Genomic DNA, 22,947 nt, shown 5'->3' on the forward strand with positions numbered 1-22,947 from the left:
AAATCTTATAGAGACTTGCTGATCCATTCAAAGGCTTAGAAATGGGGATGTAACTCCCCAACATTATAATTCAGAGAAGAAATAGTTTGTGTTTATCTTAATTCTGGTCAGGGTAGGCATAGTGATGTCAGCTTTACTGTGTTTTCTTTATTTCTCTGCATGTTCTCTTCCAAGGAGAGATGAATTTCCTTTCAATTATTTCAGTAGGAGTCTTGCCTGGACGAATCAACTGAGTTTCTTCTGCCACTTGCTGTGAGACCAAATTCAGGGAGTATTTAAGCTGGTTCACTAAATAGCCTGACATTTTTACATCATTTCATATATACAGTGATAAAGGCTGACGATCCCTTCTTACCATACTCACCTAGCATGCCACCTGCTCCCTGAGTACAAGCAACATCCCATTCTTCTATCATCTGGAAACACAGTTGTACAAACTTCCATCATGAAACAATTGATAAATACATTGTAGTATATTTAAGTATACTTCTACGGTAGAAAATACTAATTGGCAGCTAAATGAACTAGATTTAGATGGATCAACATGGATAGATATTGACAACATAAGAGTCAATGATAAAAGCAAGTTGCAGAATATTATGTACAATGTCACATAGGTATGCATAGTATATATATGTACTAAAACATAAAACATTACCATATATTATTTATCTATTGAAACTGTAAAAACCTGTAGCAGGTACATAACAAAATCATGATAGCAGCCTTCATCAGGAAGGTGAAGGAAAGAAGAGAAGACCTTTATTTATAATGTTTTACCTTTTTATAATGTTTTATTTTTTAAAACAAAGGGAGGACTGAAGTAAACTGGACAAATCGTTAACATTTGTTCACTGGGGTAAGATGCATTTTATATTCTCTTTTATTTTTATTTTATTTTTTTGAGACAGAGTGTCACTCTGTTGCCCAGGCTGGATTGCAATGGCTGATTCTCAGCTCACTGCAACCTCCGCCTCCCGGGTTCAAGCGACTCTCATTCCTCAGCCTCCTGAGTAGCTGGGATTACAGGCGTGCAGCTGGCTAATTTTTGTATTTTTAGTAGAGACAGCATTTCACCATATTGGTCAGGCTGGTCTCGAACTCCTAACCTCGTGATCTGCCTACCTCAGCCTCCCAAAGTGCTGGGATTACAGATGTGAGCCACCATGCCCGGCCAATTTTTATTTTTTAATTAAAAAATGAAACTCCCTTTTCTTCTTTGCTTCACTAGCCACCTGACCTGTGTACTACTCTCAGAGATTTTGGTTCTACTCCAGCTGATTAAATTTCATCATACAGTAGAAAGAAAGTGGATTCAAATCAGGGACCTGTATTCTAACCACAGTCCCATTCATGGTAGCTTTGCCATAATGAATTTTCCTGATCTCAGTTTCCTCCTCTGCAAGATGAAATAATCTACAATTCCCCACAGTCTGTCATTTTATCAGTCTCGTTTCTGCTAAATGCTAACAACTACTCTCTATCCCATAGCTTCACTGGGTGGGCACAGTGATCCCAGCACTTTGAAAGGCCAAGACAGTGGGAGAGTGGGGAATCACTTGAGGCCAAGAGTTTGAGACTAGCTCTGGCAAAATAGCAAAACCCTGTCTCTACAAACTACATATATATATATATATTTTATTTTTTTTTAAATAATTTATTAGATTTAGAATCTTAGAGCTGGAAGGGACATTAGATATCTGGTCATCAGTAAACGTGAGTTTTAGAAGGAATCCTAAGTTGCAAGATTCCTAGTGACAAATCCAGGGCTACAAAGCTGGTCTTCTGTCTTCTATTTCGGAAGTCTAAAGACCTTTCAAGCTGGGAGCTGTGACTCATGCCTGTAATCCCAACACTTTTGGAGGCCGAGTAGGAGGATAACCTGAGGTCAGGAGTTCAAGACCAGCCTAGCCAATACTGTGAAACCCCCGGCTCCACTAAAAATACAAAAATTAGCTGGGCATGGTGGCGCACACTTGTAATCCCAACTACTTGGGAGGCTGAGGCAGGAGAATCACTTGAACTTGGGAGGCGGAGGTTGCAGTGAGTTGAGATAATGCCATTGCATTCCAGCCTGGGTGACCAGAGCAAAACTCTGTCTCAAAAAAAAAAAAAAAAAATTAAAATTAAAAATAAAAAACATAAAAATAAAAACCTCTCAAAAGCTGAAGAAATATGTCTGCAGCTACCAAAGGAAAGCAGGATGACTAAAGGTATGTTTGTTAACCAAAAGACAGATAGTATGGAACAAACTGAAAGGTTTAGGTTTTCAGGATGTTTTGAAAATGCCAGGCAGAATTTGGGCAGAAATTGTTTCATATAGGATACTTAACCCCTCAGCTGAGAATTCTTAGAAGTAATACTGTAACAGTTTCTGGCATGAGGACAGTTTTAGAAAGGAGATTGTGATAGAAAAGGAAGGATATTCGTGGTCATTGGGGAATGGTGGTAGAGAGGAAGCTATTTGTCCTACTAGGGTTTAGGTAATTTAAAACTTCACTGTTTGAGCCTTAACTGCCTTTGGTCATTGTAACCTGCCAAAGGCCCTTAGCCAGCCTTACCCTCTTATAAAAATTCACAATGAGCAAAAAGAAAGAGAAAAATTAAGGCATATCTCTTCGCTTCCCCCAGACTCCCAAATACACACAGATTTCTGAATAGTCTTCAGCAAGTTGTGCTGCTTAGACTTGGCCAAGATTTTTAGTAGCACTTACCTACTGGGCCTGCTTGTATGCATTGCCTTTGAGGATCTTGGAATCAAGTGTGGTGTTGAACAAAGGTGTAAGGTAACCTGATCCTTTAAAGTTGCCTAATAAAATCACCTTGAAAATCTAAATAGAATTTCCGATCTTCCCTGTCATACTGAGTGGCTCAGTATTACAGCCGAGTTGTCAGAAATGACAATGACTCACTAGCCAGCTCTGGGTGGGACTCTGTTCTTTAGTCTGATATTCACACTTGTAGCACCACTCTCTCTTCATGTGGTTCCCTTAGTGAATTCTGTTGCTTCCTGGAATCTCATTGAGTTTCTGCTCTGCTCTTCTTGGAGGTTCTTTCCAGCTTTAAACTCATGAGTAAAGGCTAGGGAAGCCAAGCAATGATTCAACCGGCCCTTGTCACACAGTCATAGTTGCCTCATACCAGGATGTAAATATGGTCCCCACTTTGGACTTTCCTGGCTCAGGCACCCCAGATTTGTAGTAATATGATTTCAATGTTCTTTCCTGTTGAATTGTGTAAGTACTGGCATAGCTTAAGCAAAAGACGCATATGAAAGAACTCAGAGATGTATTGGTTCATCTGCTTTTGTTTGGAATGAGAACAGTTATGCAGAACAATGGTGACCTGAGCTTTTGGCATAGTAGAAGGATGCTGAAGAGACTTAACTTCAAATCTAGCAGCTTTGAAGTTAAAGAGGCTTACCTTGATATCTAAGGCCTGTGTTTACTAACTTTATTAACTTGGAAAAAGTCACATAAAGCTTTCTTATTCACTTCTAGTAAAACAATAACCTATCTCACAGAATTGTGTAAAGAATCCAGTAAGATTATCCAAGTTAAACATATATCACTTAGCCAACACTTGGTTCTCAATAAATATCTATACACATCTTTTTTCTCTGTCTTATAATTGGACTTGGCCTAAACTGAAAAGTCCTTTCAAAATGGACCAGCTAGTAGAGAAAGGGGGAAAGGAGGAAGCAGCCTGCTCTGTGAGAGAGCAGGCCCTTAATGCTTTGTTGGTTTTTCTTGGAGGAAGGAGTTCTTTTGGGATCTGTCTGTTCTGAAGGCCATTGGTTTAGCTCATGTGAAAACATGGTGTTCTAAGCAGCCTTGACAGCACTGGCTTGAACGTGGAATACATTTCTTTTCATGTTGGCCCTGTTTCCTCTTCATGGAACAGATGTGTCAGCTCAGCTGGTGGGCAAAAGTTAGGACTGATAATGACCCTAATTAATGTGGTATACCCTGCTGATGAGAGAAAATTTTGGGAGTGTGAGAGGCGTGTAAATCATGGGGCAATATCCAACATTCTCCTCTTTGGTCTGCCCTGTGTCCTATCCAGCTTCAAAATCCTATACAACAGTTTCAGACTGATGGCCCAACGAGTGATCAGCATAATGTTTTTAAAACATCTAAGTGTGAATACCTTTAGGAGAATTATGTACTCTCTAGTTTTCCGTAGCCCCCTCTACTCACTATCATATTTCACCTGCCTGATTCATTCATTGTATTGTGTGCCTGGTCTCTAAAGGCAACTGATTTTGAAAACCCTGCCTTGTGGTCATGTTTTAGTCTTCCCGGTCTCCTCCAACATTCAGTCAGCCATCAAATCCTTCAGTCGGACCTGAGACAGTGGCCATCAATTCCTCTGCCATCCCAACCAATGTCTTAGATCTTCCTGACTAGAAATTTTCTCCTCAAGTCCATCTTGTATGCTACTGCCAAGTTAATCCCACTAAATAAATTGCTACTGAAATGTTACCACTCCTCATAGAATACAGTTTTTTTTTTAAGTCCATAGATTGGGAGTCAGTGCTCCCTGTAGTCTAACCCCACCTACTTCCTCTTCAGTCTTTCCACTGCTGTTCCTTTACATGCCCTCTGCTTTTATCCAATTAGCCCTTGACCAAGCCCCAAAAAGGAATGTAGGAAAAGATCAGGCTTGGGAGTCAGATAGTCATGGGTCCACGTTCTGACTCTGTCACTTCCTGCATATGTTCCTTTTGGCTCATTCTTTTAACCTTTTTGGGATGTCTTTTCTTTATATATAAAATGCAGGTACTTAGCTCTTCTGCTGTTGATTTTCCTGGGGATTAAATGAAATGGATAAGTAAGATACCTAGCCCAGTATGGAACATAATAGATATTCAAGAAATGTCTATTTTCTTCTTCCTTTGAATATATCTCAGCTACTCCTATTTCTGCTCCTTTGCCCCCTTTAGTCTCTTTACTAGAAATTCCCTTCATTCTCTTCTGTTTATCTAAATCATGCCCATCTTTTTGGCAGACTGGGACTTAAAATATTTTGGGCCTGATTTTGCCTTGATCTGAATGCATATGGTACTCAGTGCCTGGGCCCCTCCTTTAACCCTCAAGGACGGATAGCATGCTCGTGAACACTTTTTATCTATTTCTTTAATTCCGCTTATGTCCAAAGTATTCTTGAAGTGGCTTATTACATTTTTACATAAAAACTAATTAGTGAACAGAATTCAAAGGAGGAAAAGGAATTCCATGACAAAAGAAATAGCAAATATACCACCACTGTGGGTCTGAAACTATAGCCTTCCTGGGAACTAGTGTTTACTTAACAATATATTTGGGAACAAGAACCCTCTTGAAATTTGAAGTTTATGGGTGGAAAACAAACAAACAAAAAGGATCCTCAAAGGATCCCTTGGTGGTCAAGAACCACTTATATAATGCTTCTTTGCTGAATCTGTTGATTAGTTCCAAAATTTGGCAATGAAATTCTGAGTTGCAATTTTATTCAGTCTCTAGCCTTCAAATCCAGGTGAACAAAATCGATTTTAAATGCATATCTAATTGGACTAAAGATCTTAGGAAGGTAATTTGTCTAGTGCTGAGTCTTTCTACCAGACTCAAACATATTTCACAGGCCACTGAGAGCCTGGCTTATTCCAAATTTACCCAGGATATAAAGACATTACCTGCTTTACCATCCCTCAATGTTAGTATTTTTTCTTCTGCCTGTCATAGATGCCTGGGTTGTAATTTGTAATAATGACTTATATAAGGCAAGATATAATTTTCTACAACTATAATATCTTAATTTATCCATTTATAAAAAAGAACTTGAATCATTTTCATTATGAATTTGCAGTAGTTTTCCATGCAGGTTATTATCCAATGTCTCCAAAGTTTTTTGATTAAAAATCCACTGTTGGTAAAAGACATTTTAAGGGCTATCCCCTAATATGGTTGTGTGTATAAAAAGCTATTAATAAATTATAATTAGACTTTGAGTAGCTGCAAAAGGTTATTCCCATGTATACCTTTCTTTCTACTGCATTTTAAGGAACAGAACATTATTATCACCTTTGAAAGTCTGCTTCTACACACACGTACTAATGTTAATAATTTAAGGTACAATATGTACTTAGATTAAGTAAAGTTCATTTTTCATAATAATGAATACAAATAATATTACAAATAGCTTTTTTAATAATTTCAGATTTGGGAGACTGACTTATCAAATCTGATTAGCTTATTATTATTATTATTAATTTATAATGTGGCTGATAAAGATCTTATATTTTGATTAGGAGATTTTTGAGCTCTGCCATCTTCTTGATGTTTGCTTACACTTACGTTGTTAATGTTATCTTCACTCTGTATTCTCTTTGAAGGGATTTTTAAAGCCACTTAGTCATTTTGTCCAGAGAGGGAGGGTAGTTTAATTAACAACTCTATAATATAGTCCCTAATTCACCCACCTAGGAACCTTTAACAAGTCACAGTATACTGAAAGAAAATAAACACTGGCCCATGGCTCCTACCTTCTTCTCCTACACCTGGGGCAGCAGTTCCATTCAAATTTACACCTGCCTGCTTCCATCACCCAACAAGGGACAACTCAGTCAGCCTATGACAGGGGCCCCCATCCTCCCCTTGAACATGTATGTATGTATACATGGTTATTATCAACCAGTGTGGTAATAAGTTTTCCTTCTGCTCCCTGAAGCAGGATAGAAGCTGTCCTCAGGGAGAAATGGCCTTGCAGGATAGTCTCTGACTCAAAGAAATACTTGGTATTGGCATTTTTATTTGGGAGTCTTCCCCTAGGCACCAGATGGTAACAACAGGAGAACCTTAAGCCTCCCTGTCTTTTCTTCTTTTCTCTTTACTCAGAGAGAAAAGGTGAAAAGTTTAGGCAGAAAACCTTTAAACCCACAAGTATGAGGCAAAAAAATATTTCTCAGGGTGATGTTCCCTGTCAGAAGAAGCTGCTGATGGGCAGTTGGTCACTGATAAAGAGCTTAATGAAGCTTCCATCCACCTGGAGTTGGGCTACAGGGAAAGCAGGGAGTTGCACAGCCACTCTTTGTGCCTTCCCTACCTCCTTCTCTGCCTCACTCAACTACGAAAAAGAAGAGGAAGTCGGACCTAGGGCCAGGAACCAGCCTATTATTGGCCGTTGTGGCAAAGCTCAGGTATAAGCTTGCCCCCCTAATCTACAGAGATCAGAGAAACTTGGAACCTCTCTCCACCATAATTCTGTAGCCTATGGAAAATCCAAAGGCCTCCTCCAGATTTCTGTGAATTTGGGGATACCTCCAGCCTTCTTGCTTCTTGCACTTCCAGTTCCATAGTGCAATTCTGTAGCTTTCTAGGTGTGTAACAGCTTCTGCTCTGAGTTACACACACACACACACACACAAAGAGAGAGAGAGAGAGAGAGAAAGAAAGGAATCAGTCACCCAAGCAATTGGGAGGAGAGTGGATTTGTCTAAAGACTGGGATTGAGGGGTTGGGTTAGTAAAGAAGATAGATTGTGTCATGAACTGCACAGCAAACAGTTTTGAAAAGTCACTTATTAGATACCCCAGTTCTCCAAAGTTGTCTGGAACCACAATATCATGAAGGATTTTCTTCTTAGCCCTTCTCACACATACTAGTTAAATCTCCTCTCTTCACATTCTGCCTCTCAAGAACCAGAATACCAAACTCTTTCTACCTTCTCTACGAGATGTCTTGGCACCTTGGGTAACTCACCAAGCAGGATATTTCCCCAAACATGTTTTTCTCCCGTAAAATAATTATTACGCCAGTTATTAAGATAATTAATTTTATGCCATCTCATTACAATGCGAAGGATATCCCTAAAGCCATTTTTTTCTTCTTCCTTTAATAAGTATTAGATGTCTTCCATCTGAGAGAATTTCAGAGCATACTGCCCTCCCTGCCTTGGATCTAGAGGCAAACCTTTTCTGTAAAAGAATGGATATTGGATATTTTAAGCTTCCCATGCCATATGGTCTCTGTCACAACGACTTACCTCAGCTGTTATAGCATAAAAGCAGCCATAGATAATTATGTAAATCAGTGAACATGGCTAAGTTTCAACATAACTTTATTTGCAAAAACAAGTGTTGACTGTAGTTTTCCATCTCCTGATTCAGAAAAAAGCAGGTAGTGACAGTGATGAGAGCAAGCAGAGAATTCTCTAGGCTAAAATCAATCTCCTTAGCTTAGCGTATGAGGCCTCATTTGTCTTGGTTATTCCCTGAGAGATGTAGCCGTGTCAAATTCCTTGCTTGACACCCCCACCCCACCCCTACCAGTCACCACCTACCTGGCTCAGGCTTAGATGCCCTTCTTTTAACTTTCTTTGTAACGTGCTAGAGTACCTGTTAGAGCATCCACATCATTCTGTATCTGTTTATTTACCAAACAGAGTTCCTCAAGATTGGAGATATCATCTTAACATCCTTTCTTATGCAGTACCTAGAAGAGTGACTGAGACATTGTTGGTACTTATATTTGTTAAAATAAGCCCTGCTTTCCATTTTCTACATTTGCCCAGATTTCTGTGTCAGGAAGCGCTTCTGAGGAGACTCAGAAGGCAGACGGATGCCCTTCTTGAATCACAGAAGCCCAGCACCAGAGAAAGGGAGTTGGGGGAATCGTGGGCAATAAACACAAATGGGTCATTGGTTAATTCTGTGCTTTTTTGTAGATTTCACAATTATTCTCTCAATCTGCTCTCAGCTGCTGATAGGAGCTATTATGATTCCACTTCTGAACCAGAAAAACAGATTTGGTGTCATGCCTGGGGTCACTCTGTCAGAGGACCCTCAGCCCTGGGGCTTTTATTACTGTACTCTACTGCCTCCAAAACACAGGCAGATATGGATCAGTGATTATAAAAAATACTTTACAATGATGTGATTAGTTTCATCCTGCCAAAGGCAGGGAGTGGACAAATGAAGCTTCTCCAGGCTTAGTGTTCTGTATGTTACTGAAAGTGGACTGCACTTTATACAGTGGCCATGTTCTGAAGAGGTAGCATTTTTAGAATTTTTCTTGGATTATATATTAAGTGTCCCAGAAAAGTATGTTATTTGAAATCATTTTGTAGTCAATCCTGTTTAACATGAAGAATTCTTCTGAAATGTATACAAAGTGCAAATTCAGGTTTTCCTTCATCAAGTTTACTTCAAGGTCACACCTGCTTTGAGACCACAGCTCTCTACAGGACTCAGTGTTCCTGCTCAAGTGAAAACCTGTAAAGAAAATCACCCCTAGGGAAGAGGGGTGTGGCCACTGTCAGTATGTCTTAGCATCTGTGTCTGTCTGTATGGCTACCTTAGCTTGTACTATCCTTTGCTCCCCATTGGAATCTTTGCAGGTTTTCTGGAAAGAGGAGGCTTTCTCTAACATGAGGTAGGCCCCATGCTACTTACTAAGACCCAGCCCACATGTCACCAAACATCTACTATGTTCCCAGTCACTAGTCATGGCTATCTTCCTTGGAACCTTAAAATCAAATGTCTGGGACTGGATTCCTACTCACCTATTATACATATCATCTCTCCTGTTTGATTCTTCCTTCTTCCTCATACAACTTTTCTTCTAGTGCCGGCCAAGAGGACCCTAGGTTTGGTCCATTTGGAATGTTTGATGTGAGAAGCACAAAGTCTAAGTCTCTCCCACCATCTAGCCAATATTGTTGCTACAAAATGTTAGCTGACCTATTTAATCCGTGTACCATGTCTTTGCTGACTACCTGCTGAGAATCTAGCCATTTGCTAGTCTGTGCTGTTGAGGATTCAGAAGGGGAAAACATAAGCCCCATCCTTGGGGCGCTCCCATCTACATGGGAGCTGCAGCTCATATCCCAAGAATTGGCAATGAAGGTAGGGTACATCCAACAATTCTCTTCACCCATGAATCAGCGTGATATGAATTGGTTTGGTAACAAACGTCTAGGAGGAAGAGGAACAAGCAGGCCATTCTCTACCAGGCTCCACATTTTTCTTTTCTGAGTTTTTTTGAATAATCCTTTCTACCAAAGAAAACGTAAGAGTACCCCCAGGATGGCTTGCTTGATTATTGCCTATAATTTTTACTTGACAATTTCTTTCTAATCCTTTAACTATAAGCAACTCATCCATCTAATTTATTTCTAGACTTGCTGCTGAAGACATGTATATTTGTGTGAACTAACAAGGATCAACAGAGTCCTGCTTTATCGTAATAATAACGCATTCCTAAGGTCCTTCCTGGAACTTTGCATTTTGTTCTACTATTATAATGCTGTCTGTTCTCTGTCCAGTTAACTCACTGTATGGCCTTGGACTTATTTTCACTTTGACTTGTTTGGATTTTTCTAGTCTTTCTCAGCTACTATTGCAAAAAAGAAAGTCTGTTCAGAAATTTGGCCGAGTCTCAGATGAGTATCTAATTCAGACACAATCAATCAGGTTTTAAAAAATCAAAACAACAACAACAAAAACCAGCTATGGCATCTTGAGGAGTGTGAGCCAACAAACCATCTCTACCACTTGTCTGCTTTGTGATTTTTAGCAAGTTGCTTATGCTTTCTAGTTCTTGGTCCTCTCCACTCTCCCCCACCCCCCATGAAATCAGCATTGTAAATTGAGTCTTACTAAGCCAAGGGGATTTTCTGAAAAACAAAAACAAAAACAAAACAAGGAAATATAGCAGAGGCAGCTTTAGCACTTTGCCAAAGCCCTAGTTAAGAGTCACATAGACAAAAGTTATAGAGGAGGAAAAAAAGTATCCTATCATAGTGACCTGTTTAATATATAACCCTAAAAATGTCTCCCTTTGCATATCCTTTTCCACTTATACATATTTTTGTATAATAACCAGTAATCACATAATTTATCATTTTATAGAGCTTATAAAGTACCACATCAACGGCTTCACTATTTGGGTTCCCCGTTCTATTAAATACTGCAAACAGATAACTCTGTTTGAAATCAAACATCACTAGTGATGGGTTGAGTTTGCTTTTGATTGAATTAGCCATAACATTTATCAGAATGTCCTACTCTAAAAATCTAACACTCACTTGTTCTACCAAGTTAACATGAAATGCTCCAAAAGGTAATGTCTGGTCTGTCCCTTGAAAATAGCTTCACTTATCTAGCTTACAAAACAGCATTTTTATGAATAAATCAAGAATATAATCATTAGTGAGAAATGAGCTTCTAGGTAGTGAGTTCTAGGATACACCATTACATGAAAAAATAAAGTGTATAAGAGTAGCTGTGATACACTGCCTTTCAAGAGAGAAAGAGGAAGATATAAGAAAATATAAATGTGTCTGCTTATTGGAGTAAAATAAACAAAAGAAAGATAAACCAGAAACTAGATTGGTTATCGACAGGAATGAATAGAAAGATGTAGAAAGAAGTGGAAAGAATGGGAACAGGTTGGGATGAGGAAGGAATGATACTTCTCTGAGTACACGTTTTTATATTGCTGTTACTGTCAGAACTATAGTATTGTTTCACAGACCCCAAAATTAATAATGAAAAACAACCAGAATGTGGGAGAATCAAAAATGGAACACAGGCAGTGAAAAATGAACGTAACTGAATTATAAAAGAATAAAGCAACCATATTGAAAGTAGTGACAAAGAAAATAACTAACCTAAGTAACTTTAGAAATCACCATTTTCTGAGGCAGGAGGATCACTTGAGTTCAGGAGTTCCAGACCAGCCTGGGCAGCATAGCAAGACCTCATCTCTACAAAAATAAAAATTAAAAAGTTAACCTGGGCATAGTGGGGTGTGCCTGTAGTCCTAGCTACTCAGGGAGATGAAGGTGGGAGGATTACTTGAGCCCTGGAGTTGTAGGCTGCAGTGAGCTATGATTGCACCACTGCACTCCAGCCTGGGCAACAGAGCAAGAATTGGTCTCTAAGAAAGAAAGAAAGAAAGAGAGAGAGAGGGAGGGAGGGACAGAGAGAGAGAGAGAGAGAGAGAGAGAGAGAGAAAAGGGAGAGAAAGAGAAGAAAGAGGCTGGGCACAGTGGCCATACCTGTAATCCTAGCACTTTGGGAGGCCGAGGCCAGTGGATCACCTGAGGTTGTGAGTTTGAGACCAGCCTGACCAACATAGAGAAACCCTGTCTCTACTAAAAATAAAAAATTAACTGGGTGTGATAATGCATGCCTGTAATCTCAGCTACTTGGAAGACTGAGGCAGGAGAATCACTTGAACCCAGGAGGAGGAGGTTGCAGTGGGCAGAGATCACCCCATTGCACTCCAGCCTGGGCAACAAGAGTGAAACAAAGAGAGAGAGAGGAGAGAGAAAAAAAAGAAACCTGTATTTTGACTGAAAACTTTAAGGACAGAAACAAAAAGAACTTTGAACAGATACCTTCATCTAATTTGTTTCTTACAGGGATATGGGTTAGCAATTATGAAATCGCTTTATACTAGAATTGAACAAATAAGTCAAACACATTATAAATAATGGCAGCCAGATTTCTCACTGTCAGAGAAAGAAATGATAAATAAGGAAAGATGGAAGAAACTAGAAAGAATCTCATAGTTCTGGATTGGAATTGAAGATTCCAATTGATGAGTTCCAATATGAACTCATGACATTAATCTATGTATACAAATAGATTCAGAAATACAGATGTGTGTATCAGTTAGTATACATATATATTTTCCTTACCTCTGTCCACTGAGATGGCGTGGATGCAAGAATACTCCAGTAGAAATGAGCATGCTAACTGCTCAGATCTTGTTTTCTAAATACTATTCTCCCATAGAAGGACCCAGAGCACCTTGGAAAAGCAATTGATTCCAGGGCTGGAGCAGGGAAAGGTATAAGACGAGCTCGGAACCCCTCATAGTACCATGAAGTAAGGTTCAGAAAAGGATAGGGGCAGGTCGAAAATACACAGGAAAGCCAGTGTTAAGGAGCGCCTTGCCAAACCTGGGACAATTGGTACCAAAACAGTAGGCATAGTTTGCATATCAGCCTTGAAAAACTGCTATCCTTTTTCATAGTTCTTTCTGTAGAGTCGAGGGAAAAATAGCGAAATGTGTAAAGCGCAGTACTGGAAGAACTTTAGCATGAGGGGCACTCTCACTATCCGTTGTGGTCCCCGGGAGAAGTAAAGAGGAGAACATAGGACAGAACTACTGATGCTGGAGTAGAAAGTCAAGGAAAATTTTCTTCCAAAGGAGAGCTCTCTGAGGCCTTGGGTCAGCAGAAGGAAGTGGTAGAAGCCTTTTCACTTGCCAGTGAAAATAGGCATGACCTGAAAATGGCCTGAGGGGCCATTTGGGACCATCCTGGCCCAGACTAACCAGCCTGCTTGTCTCTCTCCTCCCCTCCTTCTCTTATCTCTAAATCCCTCTCTCTGCTCAGGGTGTAGGGACTTTTCTCAGTTTTAGGTTTGGGACTTCAGCCAATTCCCAGACTGCTTCAGGAAGTTGGTTACAGCTATTCTAAGAGACTGGATGAAGTGGAGACTTGGCCAAATAGGGCAAGGCCCATACTGCCTGTCTGCCCAGCTGCACAGTGAAGACACATGGAGGAAGATGTGCCTAGCGCCCAGGCCCTGGCATTGGCTGTGACTGCACTCTCGGCCTCTCTGCCTTTGTTCTGCACAGCCGGCCACCTGCTTGTCTTCATCAGCAGTTTCCTATCTCCTGGGAAGGGAGAAATGGAGAATGTCTTGAGTCAAAAAGCACTAATGTGGGGGTTCTACCTCTGTGCAGTGATGTGAGTCTGGCTCTGTCCCCCTCTAGAAGCTTTTGTTTGTTTGTTTTACTTAGTTACAATTTTTGAATATTTGTTGGAATGATGCCTGAGGCTAAAACTGGCTGGGGAGGAAAATCTTTAACAGAAGTTTAGTTTCTCTCGGTCAAAATCTCCCCCGGTGTCAGAACTCAGCTTACCCTCAGAAAGCTCTCATTGTCTTTTCACACATGTAGCTCTTGGCACTTCTCTTTAACACTCATAACCCAATTCTGGACTCTCTGTCCTCAATCACAGGCTCATCTACTGTGGCCCTGATTTCCATCTTCTCAGCCTGTGTCTGCATAGGCATAACACATATTGCCTCTTATAAATGCTACATAATCCATTTATGCCTTGGTTCAGTGTTTCTTATTGTCTGTGTATATATAGGCATGTGTATATGTCTGTACTACCTAAGTCACTTGGGCTAAGTCAGTACAGCAAGACACAAAACCGATACTTGAACCCAGACCGTTTAACCTTGAAGTTCAAACAATTGCATATACGGCACTGGATTACATCCACCTTTAGTTGTTCTTTGTTGAATACTGAGAATGGTTCTTGGCATGTGGAAGGCATTTGATAAGCATTTATTAAATGAGTAAGTGAATGATTATTAGGACATTATTATTATATTTGATTCCGTTCAGTGTGAGTTTCTTTACAGGGTTGCCTCTGAGAGCTAACTGCCAGCATATAGTCTTAGCAACGTTTCCATACTGCGTATGGCAGAGAAAAGTCTGCCATCTGTTTACTCATTTATTTTCTTGGTTGAAAGAATAGTAGCTATTCTTTTTCTTATTACATTTTCATTTTTATGTATCTGATTTATTTTCTGGTAGTGAAGGATGGTGAAGTTTCTGGCATCTTGGTTTGTCTTGTCTGTCTGACTAATCCCTGGGATGGGGGTTGGATATTTTACAGCTTTTGGATCTTTTCATCCAGTGGGATTGGTCAACCTACCTTGCTGACTATGGTCAGCCCAACTGCAAGTACCTCCGGGTAAACCCAGTGACTGCTCTGACCCTGCTTGAGAAGTAAGTACCTAGTCCAGTGGTCTGTAATGGGAGGTGAGGAGACAGGGTTGGGGGGCTGGTATAGAAGATAATTTTACCACTGCTGATACCTTAAAGATAGCCTTGTTCTTGAAGTTGCCATAGGCCATGGGTGCTGTCAGCAATCTCAATCACTGGACTTGGCAGGCCAGTCTTCCTCTTGTGGCTTCTTAATTCCTGAGCCCTCAACAAGCTAGGCCAAGTATGGGTCAGAATTGGACTTTGACATTACCTTCTAGTTTAATGGCAGCAAAGCATCTCTTACTAGAGATGGCAAGAGAAGAAAGGAAAAATGGCTTGGTTTGGGGCTCAGGCCAGCCTGGTAAACAGAATGAGGCTGCCCTAGTCATCTGGGATATGATGCTGGATAGTGCAGCTCCACAGAACAGATGGCTTCTCTGGTTCCTAGTAAATTTTTGAGAATTACTGAAACCTTCACCTGTCCTGACTCCCACCCTGCCAGACTGAGCTTTTATTGTGCTGACCATCCCAACAAAGCTGTCTTGGAGAAGGTGTCTGATTATTCCCTTTGGCAGTCATTACCCTGCAGAGGATTCCCTGCCACAGAGCTGTGGCCTCTCTGAAGCAAAGGTGCTACCACTGAATGTAGGTTAGCAGCTCTAGGACATCGCAGGGCTAACCGATATGTTACCCAGAAGCTGGGAAATGCTATGTATTACAGCCTGGCTTTGGCTTTTGCTAACCTATTAGAGAGCTGTCAGGCCAGAGACCAAGACCCATATAAAAAGGCAGCTTTCTCTTGAAATCTGAAAAACTAGTTAATCCCCAGCTGCTTAGAAGAGTGCCCTGCATCTAGGCATTGTTGTAAGTCTACATATATGGCCAGTCAACCGTGTCTGAAATCCTAGGAAGGCAAGGCTCGGAGTCCAGGAGGGCAGAGTGGAGCCTTAAGCAGGAGAAGTCAAGGTCTATCCTTCTTACTATGTAATATAAAAAGGGAGCAAAGCGGAAGAGGTGAAGGGTAGGCAAGAGCATGATGCAGGGGTATGTATTTGGAGCCAAGAGACTAAAAACTCAGACTGCAGTTTTCTCCTGACCACATCAGAGGCTGATGTTTCCATTTTAACTTTGTTTCCCATGGTTCTCTCTCCCACTGACCTTCCTCCCTAGGATATCTAGAGAGTAAGTATATTATTCACTTGGGCCTTTTCCCTCACTTTGAGGCAAGTCCTTCCGGTTTCCTCTTTGACACTAATGACTACACTAAAATCCCTAGTCTCTCAGTTGTCTCCGCCCTGACATGCTAATCTACTAAACCAGCCTGATGCCAACTGGCTGGCTGCCTTCTCTATCCTTGGCCCTTAGAGTGACCCTTGGCTTACCAATTCCTTTGGGGCTGGGAGTGGCGGCAGAGATTTTCTCCCATTGGTGCCAGGTAGAGGGTTGTTCCCATTCAGCTTCTTGGCACACGCAATACTCTTGCTAGTGTGGGGCCTGAAACAAAGCCATGACAAAAGGTAGCTCCTCGGCAGCCTCCCCTACCTCTCGGTGGCTTTAAAGTCTAGAGCCCGCATCTCCCACAAAAGACCCTTTATTAGAGGCAAGGCTTAATCCCACAGTTCTTGGTGCCAAGCTGAAAGAAGGGAACATTTTGACCTTTTGAGTTGGTGCTTAAGTGGTCATATTTAATGGTCATATGTGTCCTTCAAGCGGGCTCTGGGATTCCCTTCAGTCATTTCCTTCCCTCAGCAGTCCTTCACTCCTCTGATCCCAAGAATCTCTGGATCCAGGAAATACTGGTTCATCCACTTCCTATGGCTCAACAATAGTCTAAAATAATTAGCCCCTCCCTGCCGTTCTGGAGCACTGGCCAGTAAAGAAGCTCTGTGCTTAGCCCTAGCAAATCAGAAGAGTTTAGAAGCTTCCTTCCAGACACAGTAGGGCAAAGGCCACCCAGATCACTACAGTCTGTATCTCCCAGCCTCACAGGAATTGATCCCTTTACCTGACCTCTCCCTGCTTTTCCACAGCCAGCTCTACCATCAGATCTTGCCAGTCGCTCCTTTTCGACCTGGCCCTTCTTAGCAGGGTGAAACAGGAGGACCCCAACATCTGCTAAAGACATTTAGGGAAAAGAAGTGGCCCCTGTGTCACTGAGACGTGGCCATAGATATTAATAAAATAGAATGGGATACTGGGCTTTCAGAATGGGATGGGAGATGGGAGAGCTGGCTTTTGATTTTAGAGCATTCCTGAGTAGAAACCAGCAGGCCACCATTAGCCCTCAGGATACACGAGTTTATCTTTACAGTGCCTCATTCCAGCTCCAGGTCTTAATGGCCAAGAAGTTCTAGCCTCTGGGGCCAAAGACTACCCTCTTTCTCCTAGATATTACAGGAGCCTCCCCATGGGAGCTGAAAGCCAGCTGGCTCCCTGTCTCTTAGCTGCTTCCAGGAATCATGAAATTAATGATAATGTAGGATATTAAACTAAATGTCCTATGAATATAGGAAGTGGTTTTCTTCATTTTGTTTGTTTGTTTTATGTTGTTGTTAATGTTTAGATATATCCTATACCCAGCAGAGGAAAGGGACTATCTAAAGCCAGGACAGTTCGACAAACCTAATTATGCAACTAGTGTGTAAGGGAACAAATACAGTAATTATCAGAGCCTTGAGGACTCTCATGCTTTCTCTTCAATAAGCCCAGTCACTTCCCTTTCTTCTTCCACTCCAAGCACAGGCCTCCTTATGAGGGTGGTCGTACCTTATATTCAGTGTTCCGAGTTTGCTTGATGAGTAATTCCAGCCTGAAGGCCCTTGAGCTTAGATCAGTGAGAGAATTCCTAATTCATTTATGGCTACCACTGGCAGCCAGAGCCACACAGCTGTGGTGCTCATTAGAAACTTCTTGCCCTTATGGAATATATACATTATAAATTTATATCATATATACCAAATATAAATACCCTTGTGGAATCTCTGGCCTTTTGACTCACTGGCCCCTAATCTGCTCCTCTGCAAAGGGCCACCCACAGTGGAGGGAGGGGGGAAATGGTGCAGGATTGGCCAAAGGCCCCTGAGAAGTATGACCAGAGGCGATTTATAGCCTAGTGCCGTGTTCCTTCCCTACCCTTTTCTAGCCTGTCTCCATACAGCCCAGGGAGCAGTGAAGTCAGAGAGCTGGCCCACCTCTGGTGAAGACTAGCCTGCCCCTGTCCCGGAGAGAAATCTGTCTTGGCACCGTTCTCAATTGACTAATCCTAGAACTAGCAGTGGGGCTGGTGTGTAGAGGCTGGGACAAGAGTTAGTGGCCACCAATAGATGTGAGGGATTGTGGGCCCTCTGCAGGGAATAGCAGATTCCTGAATTCTGTCTCAGTTACTTAGTCAGACTTGGGGGTTCTGTTACTATCTCAGCCCAGTCCTGACTTTCTTGTCTGTGTTTCCCAGTTAGGGCTCTCTGTCTGAAAGAACCACTGGCCAGAATTGCCCATGGTTTGTGTTCTAGGAATATGCCATCTGTGAAGCTTTGGCATGGCACGGAGGTCAAAAGTATGGGGGTACAGGCAGCCATTGAGAACTCAAGGGCTCCTCATGTAAAAAGCTCTGGTTTATGGAGTGGGAGGACAGCCCAGCCCTTTGGCATATGCTTTCCTCAGCACCATGCTCTCTTACCCTGTCTACCTATCTGCCCTTACCCTGAGAAAAAGGAGGTGAGTCAAGCCCTTAGTTTTGTTAGGAATGTGATGGAATAGCCAGCTAGAGTGAGGTTTCAAAATACACAGTGGCTTGCAGTTATTCATGTTCTCTTGGAATTGCTAGTTAAGACCACTTTTCCTGCTTTACCTTTCAAATATTACCTCTAAGATCCCATTAGGATTTGGCAGGTTCATGAGGTAATGAGTGGATCCTAGACATTCTATAAGGGCTTCCTGGCCAGCAGAGCTGTACCAGACACCTATAGCAGGTACATACCTGCTGAGAAAAGAGAATAAATTAGGTGGATCCAGGTGTAAAGGATAGGGAGATTGGCCCCTCCAAAACTGGTTCTTAACCAATTTCCAAAGATGACTCAAGTTGGGAGGGCTGTGGGTGCCAGAACACCAGCTTCCTGAGGAGTAGGTGAGTGTGGGCCTGACAGTGGAGGTAATCCGGACTCTCTCATTACTCTGGGTAGTGGTTAAGATGCATTGCCATCCTGCCTCCTGCAGGTTCTCCTTCCACCATTGTTTCCTCAAACACATTGCCCTCTTTCTTTCTTTCTCTGTTTAGAATGAAGGATACTAGCCGCAAGAACAACATGTTTGCACAGTTTCGGAAAAACGAGCGAGACAAGCAGAAACTTATTGACACTGTGGCCAAGCAGCTCCGAGGACTCATCAGCAGCCACCACTCATGAAGGGTGGCCCCGGACCCCCAGAGGCGACCTGCTGCAGCCCCCTAGTGTGGGATCCAGCCCCAGCTGACCCTGCATTTGTGCATTCTTCTTCAAAGAGAGCATATGTATTTTTGTATTAACCCCTGTGCAGTATTCATATAACATTGCCCTATAGTAAAAGAGGCACAGAAATAAGCAAGTACATGAGATGTTGCTAGGCTGGGACTCAGGGGAAGTTATTACTCCACCATCTGTGTTATCTTAGAGATGGTGGTGTCATCAGTCCCCGTGTGATGAACCACCTTTCAGCCATGGCTCTAAAGCATAGATCTGGGGCTCAGGGACCACAAAAAGTGGTGCTTGACATGAGAGGCAGAGGGAGCAAAAGCATCCTGAAACGTGTCCTGTTCACTCTCGGATGCCCATTCGCCACATAGATGAGGCTGATTCTTCTCATTGCAAGAACAGGGCCTGGCAAACATGACTATTTAGTACACTAAGGGCAGTTCTAGAGGGCCATCTCCTCAGAGTGCTGACTTTCACTGGCTTGTGAACAAGCATGGCACGTGGCAAGATGACAGCTTCATTCCAAGCCCCTAAGGATGGCAGTTTCTTTAGCCTAGATCTGGCTTTTACTGCAAATTTTTCTGGGGCAGGATACAGCTAAGTAGGCAGTGGTAATAATTGGATCCCATGTTTAACTGCAGATTGCCCCAACTCTAGGAATGTTGAGTCTCAACCCAAGGAGTTTTTCTAGATCTTGAAAGCCGGTTTTCATGGAATCAGAGGCCCATTCCTTTCCCTGTTTATCTCATTTCCTTCATTCACAGTTAGAGCTCTTGATTCAGGACGTAGATCAACAGTTATTTCCACAGGTCTTCACAGAGCGTCTCAGACTTAGTCTTCTCCAGTAATGCCATTGAAGTAGGTCAGATTTCAGAAGCCTAAAGATGGTCCTTACCTTATCCTTAGGTGAAACCTGAAGATTAGTTGGGATTGTTCCTTTATGTTTTAAAACAAGCTTTTTGGCTACCATCTTGAAGGAAGTGTCACCAGCTCTGCACTGTGGGGACAGCCATGACTGGGCTCGATGCCCCTAGGAATGGAGACACTGTGACCATAAAGTTGACAGAGCCAGCCGTGGCTTGTGGCTTGTTGCCTCTGGCCCAACTATTGTTCACTGAATAATATCCTAGATATTATTTCATTGCTCAAGCCAAGGTTCCCCCTCTTTAGATATCCCCAAAGCCATCTTTGGCTTTGTCTGAGAAAGATTGCCTCTAATCCTATCCCCCATACTCTAGAGCCTGGAGCAGCTTAGCTTGGAGGCTGCATTCATTGTCCCGGATGGACTCCTGAGACTTAATGCAAGGGCTTTGCTGTCAGGGGAAACTGCACTTTAAGACACTTCAGAAAGATGCTACTATGGCTACTGGCAAGAGAATAATTGTGCATCACCAAACAATGACAAATACGCCACACAGGCATTTCCAGCTTGGATTAGTGGGAGGAAAGACTCATCAAACAGAATTCTTCACTACCTTTGTCAGCTACTGAGTTGCTTCTGATGAGGGAAGGCCTTCCTTTCCCCCCTCCCCACCCCCTACCTCACCATAACCTATCACATTTTGATAGCCCCTGGGAAGAGGATAGGCACACGGACACATCAAAGTACGAGAAATCAGGCTACATGTGAGCTCTGCAGACGCCTGCTGAGGCTCATCCTGAGGGCTGGGTAGTTGGCCGGGGTTTCAGGATGAGGGTAAGGGATGAGCACTGCCACCTAGAACTTGATAAGCCAAGAGAAGGTAGGTGCCTAAATGGCATCTCTAAGCTCGCATCTTTGTTGAAACAGGTGAGAACGATTATACTAATCTGAAGTTCTATTGCTTGAAAAGGACTCAAAACACTTTTCTATGCTGGTACACTGTTGGCAGGAAGATCTCTTCAGCTTTGAGTGCTGAGAGACTTTGAAGCGGAAATGGAGAGACGCGTAAGCATGCCAACAGTGTTTGCCTTTTTAGAGGATCATCACTGCAGATCTGGTCTCAAACCTCTGCCTTGGAAGAACTATGCTATAGAGGAAAAGGTGGACAAGGTGGAGGAATAGGGGTTATTCTGCACAGAAGTCCCATGAAAAAAAAAGCTTATTCAAACTTAAAATATAAAGATGGACCCTTTGATATATCTTCTCTTCCTTCTTAGTCTGCCTTCACCTTATCTAACAAAAAGCAACATGCAGTTACTGAGCTGTGTATAGAGACATACTCTTGGTGGGCCAGGGAAGGTAAAAACAGGGACCAAAAATGTCAAGTTTTTGAATGAGAAAAGTGGGATGTTTTTAGTTTTGTCTTAGGCCTGTAGCTGGGCCAACCCTTGAGAGGACTTGTGCAAAGTATGTGTGCCCGGAACCATCAGACTCCTCAGCAATGGCCTCAAATACCTAGAGAGGTAGAAGCACACTGAAGGGCCTCAATAAGAGGGCAAGCACACAGAAGGCTAGAAGCCCATATGGCGTCTGGTCAGGATGAACCCTTGGCCAAGTTCTTGGGGAAACCAGATCTATATTCCTGAAGGGACAGTCTGGTTTGGAACCCTACTGGGTTTCAGTAGCAATATAGGCTGCTTGCCTCATTTTAACCTTCATAGGAAAATCTCTTAGAGCAGACCATAAATGAATCTGTTGTGAGTGGGAAGGAGCAGGACCTGAAAATGGGAACCAGGAAAGGAGACCCTGTTGGCAAAGGGAGTGTCCAGCCTCCAGGGTACCTTGCCCGGTGTTCTCATTGCATACCAGTCCTCCAAGTCAGTCTAGCCTTACTGTGCACTTGACAAGTACTTACTCAGCAAGTCCCAGACCCAAGGCCTTTTATCTCCCAACATTGGCTTTGGCCATGACCTTCTTCATCAGGCCTCTGAGCACACTCCCTGGGAACTGCTGCAGAAATCCCCCTACCTTAGCCTCCCTTCTCCCAGGACTCCTTTCTCGACTGCAGTTGCCTCTTCTTTTATTTTTATGTTTTGCCTGCATTCACAACTACTTTTCACAAAGGTGTTGGAAACGGCGTTTTTATTTTGCACAGATAGTTGCACATTTATCGAGAAAATTAGGAAAGTCCATTTTTAACTCCAAAGGGAAATTTTTTCTCTAAAACTTACTAGTAAAGCTACTGATACAGATGGGCCGCATGGTTAGGGGAAAGCTCCTCCGTGAAAAGAGCATGTTTATTCCTCTTGTACATTTTCCTCGTTTAACTGCTATTAAACAAGAAAGCCTACATACCTGTTTCAAAAGCCCTGCTGTTGTCTCATGGCTATTTTGTTCTTCCATCCCTTTTGCACAGTGCAGCTGCGTTGGTAAACTGGATGGCTGATGTTGCATCCCCACTTAGCGGGGCTGAGGACTAGAGCAGGTGAGAAGAGCCTGGTGGGGAAGAGAAAGCCTCCCTTCCACACAAGTTGAGGAGCCCTGCTATGGCCTTGGAAACATCCCCGACCCCTGGGTTAGGTTTTCCTGCCTATGCAGCTAACACTGGCATCATCAAGAAGAACTTTTCAAAATGCTTGAGTTCTGTGGAGCACTGGACTAGGCAACTTGGAGCCCAGTGTTGGACACTAGCCCTGCCGTGGAAAGGCTCCCAGTCAAGAGGGAGTGATGTCGGATCATCCAGAACAAAACCAGGCTGGAAAAAAGAAAAAAAAAATGAGCCTATTTTAGACTCCGTGCAGGAGGGGTACAGTCATTCTGGCCTAGTGAAGGAAAGGGTCTGGTTGGGAAAGACAGCTCAGAA

The 22,947-nt window shown here is 42.5% G+C and overlaps 1 protein-coding gene across 2 annotated transcripts in view; it reads left to right on the forward strand.

Moving 5' to 3' along the window:
• EXOC6B (exocyst complex component 6B) overlaps positions 1 to 22,453 on the forward strand; it is a 676,956-nt gene extending 654,503 nt beyond the window's left edge. The window contains exons 21-22 of one of the 2 annotated variants that reach the window (XM_003922614.4): positions 14,686 to 14,798; positions 19,051 to 22,453. In XM_003922614.4, coding sequence (XP_003922663.1) covers positions 14,686 to 14,798; positions 19,051 to 19,177 — 240 coding nt within the window. In that variant the 3' untranslated portion in view covers positions 19,178 to 22,453. The remainder of the gene's footprint in view (positions 1 to 14,685; positions 14,799 to 19,050) is intronic. The other variant, XM_010333467.3, reaches the window with a different exon arrangement.
• Positions 22,454 to 22,947: the final 494 nt, after the last annotated feature.

Source organism: Saimiri boliviensis, chromosome 1, assembly GCF_048565385.1.
Source record: "Saimiri boliviensis isolate mSaiBol1 chromosome 1, mSaiBol1.pri, whole genome shotgun sequence".
NCBI lineage: Eukaryota > Metazoa > Chordata > Mammalia > Primates > Cebidae > Saimiri > Saimiri boliviensis.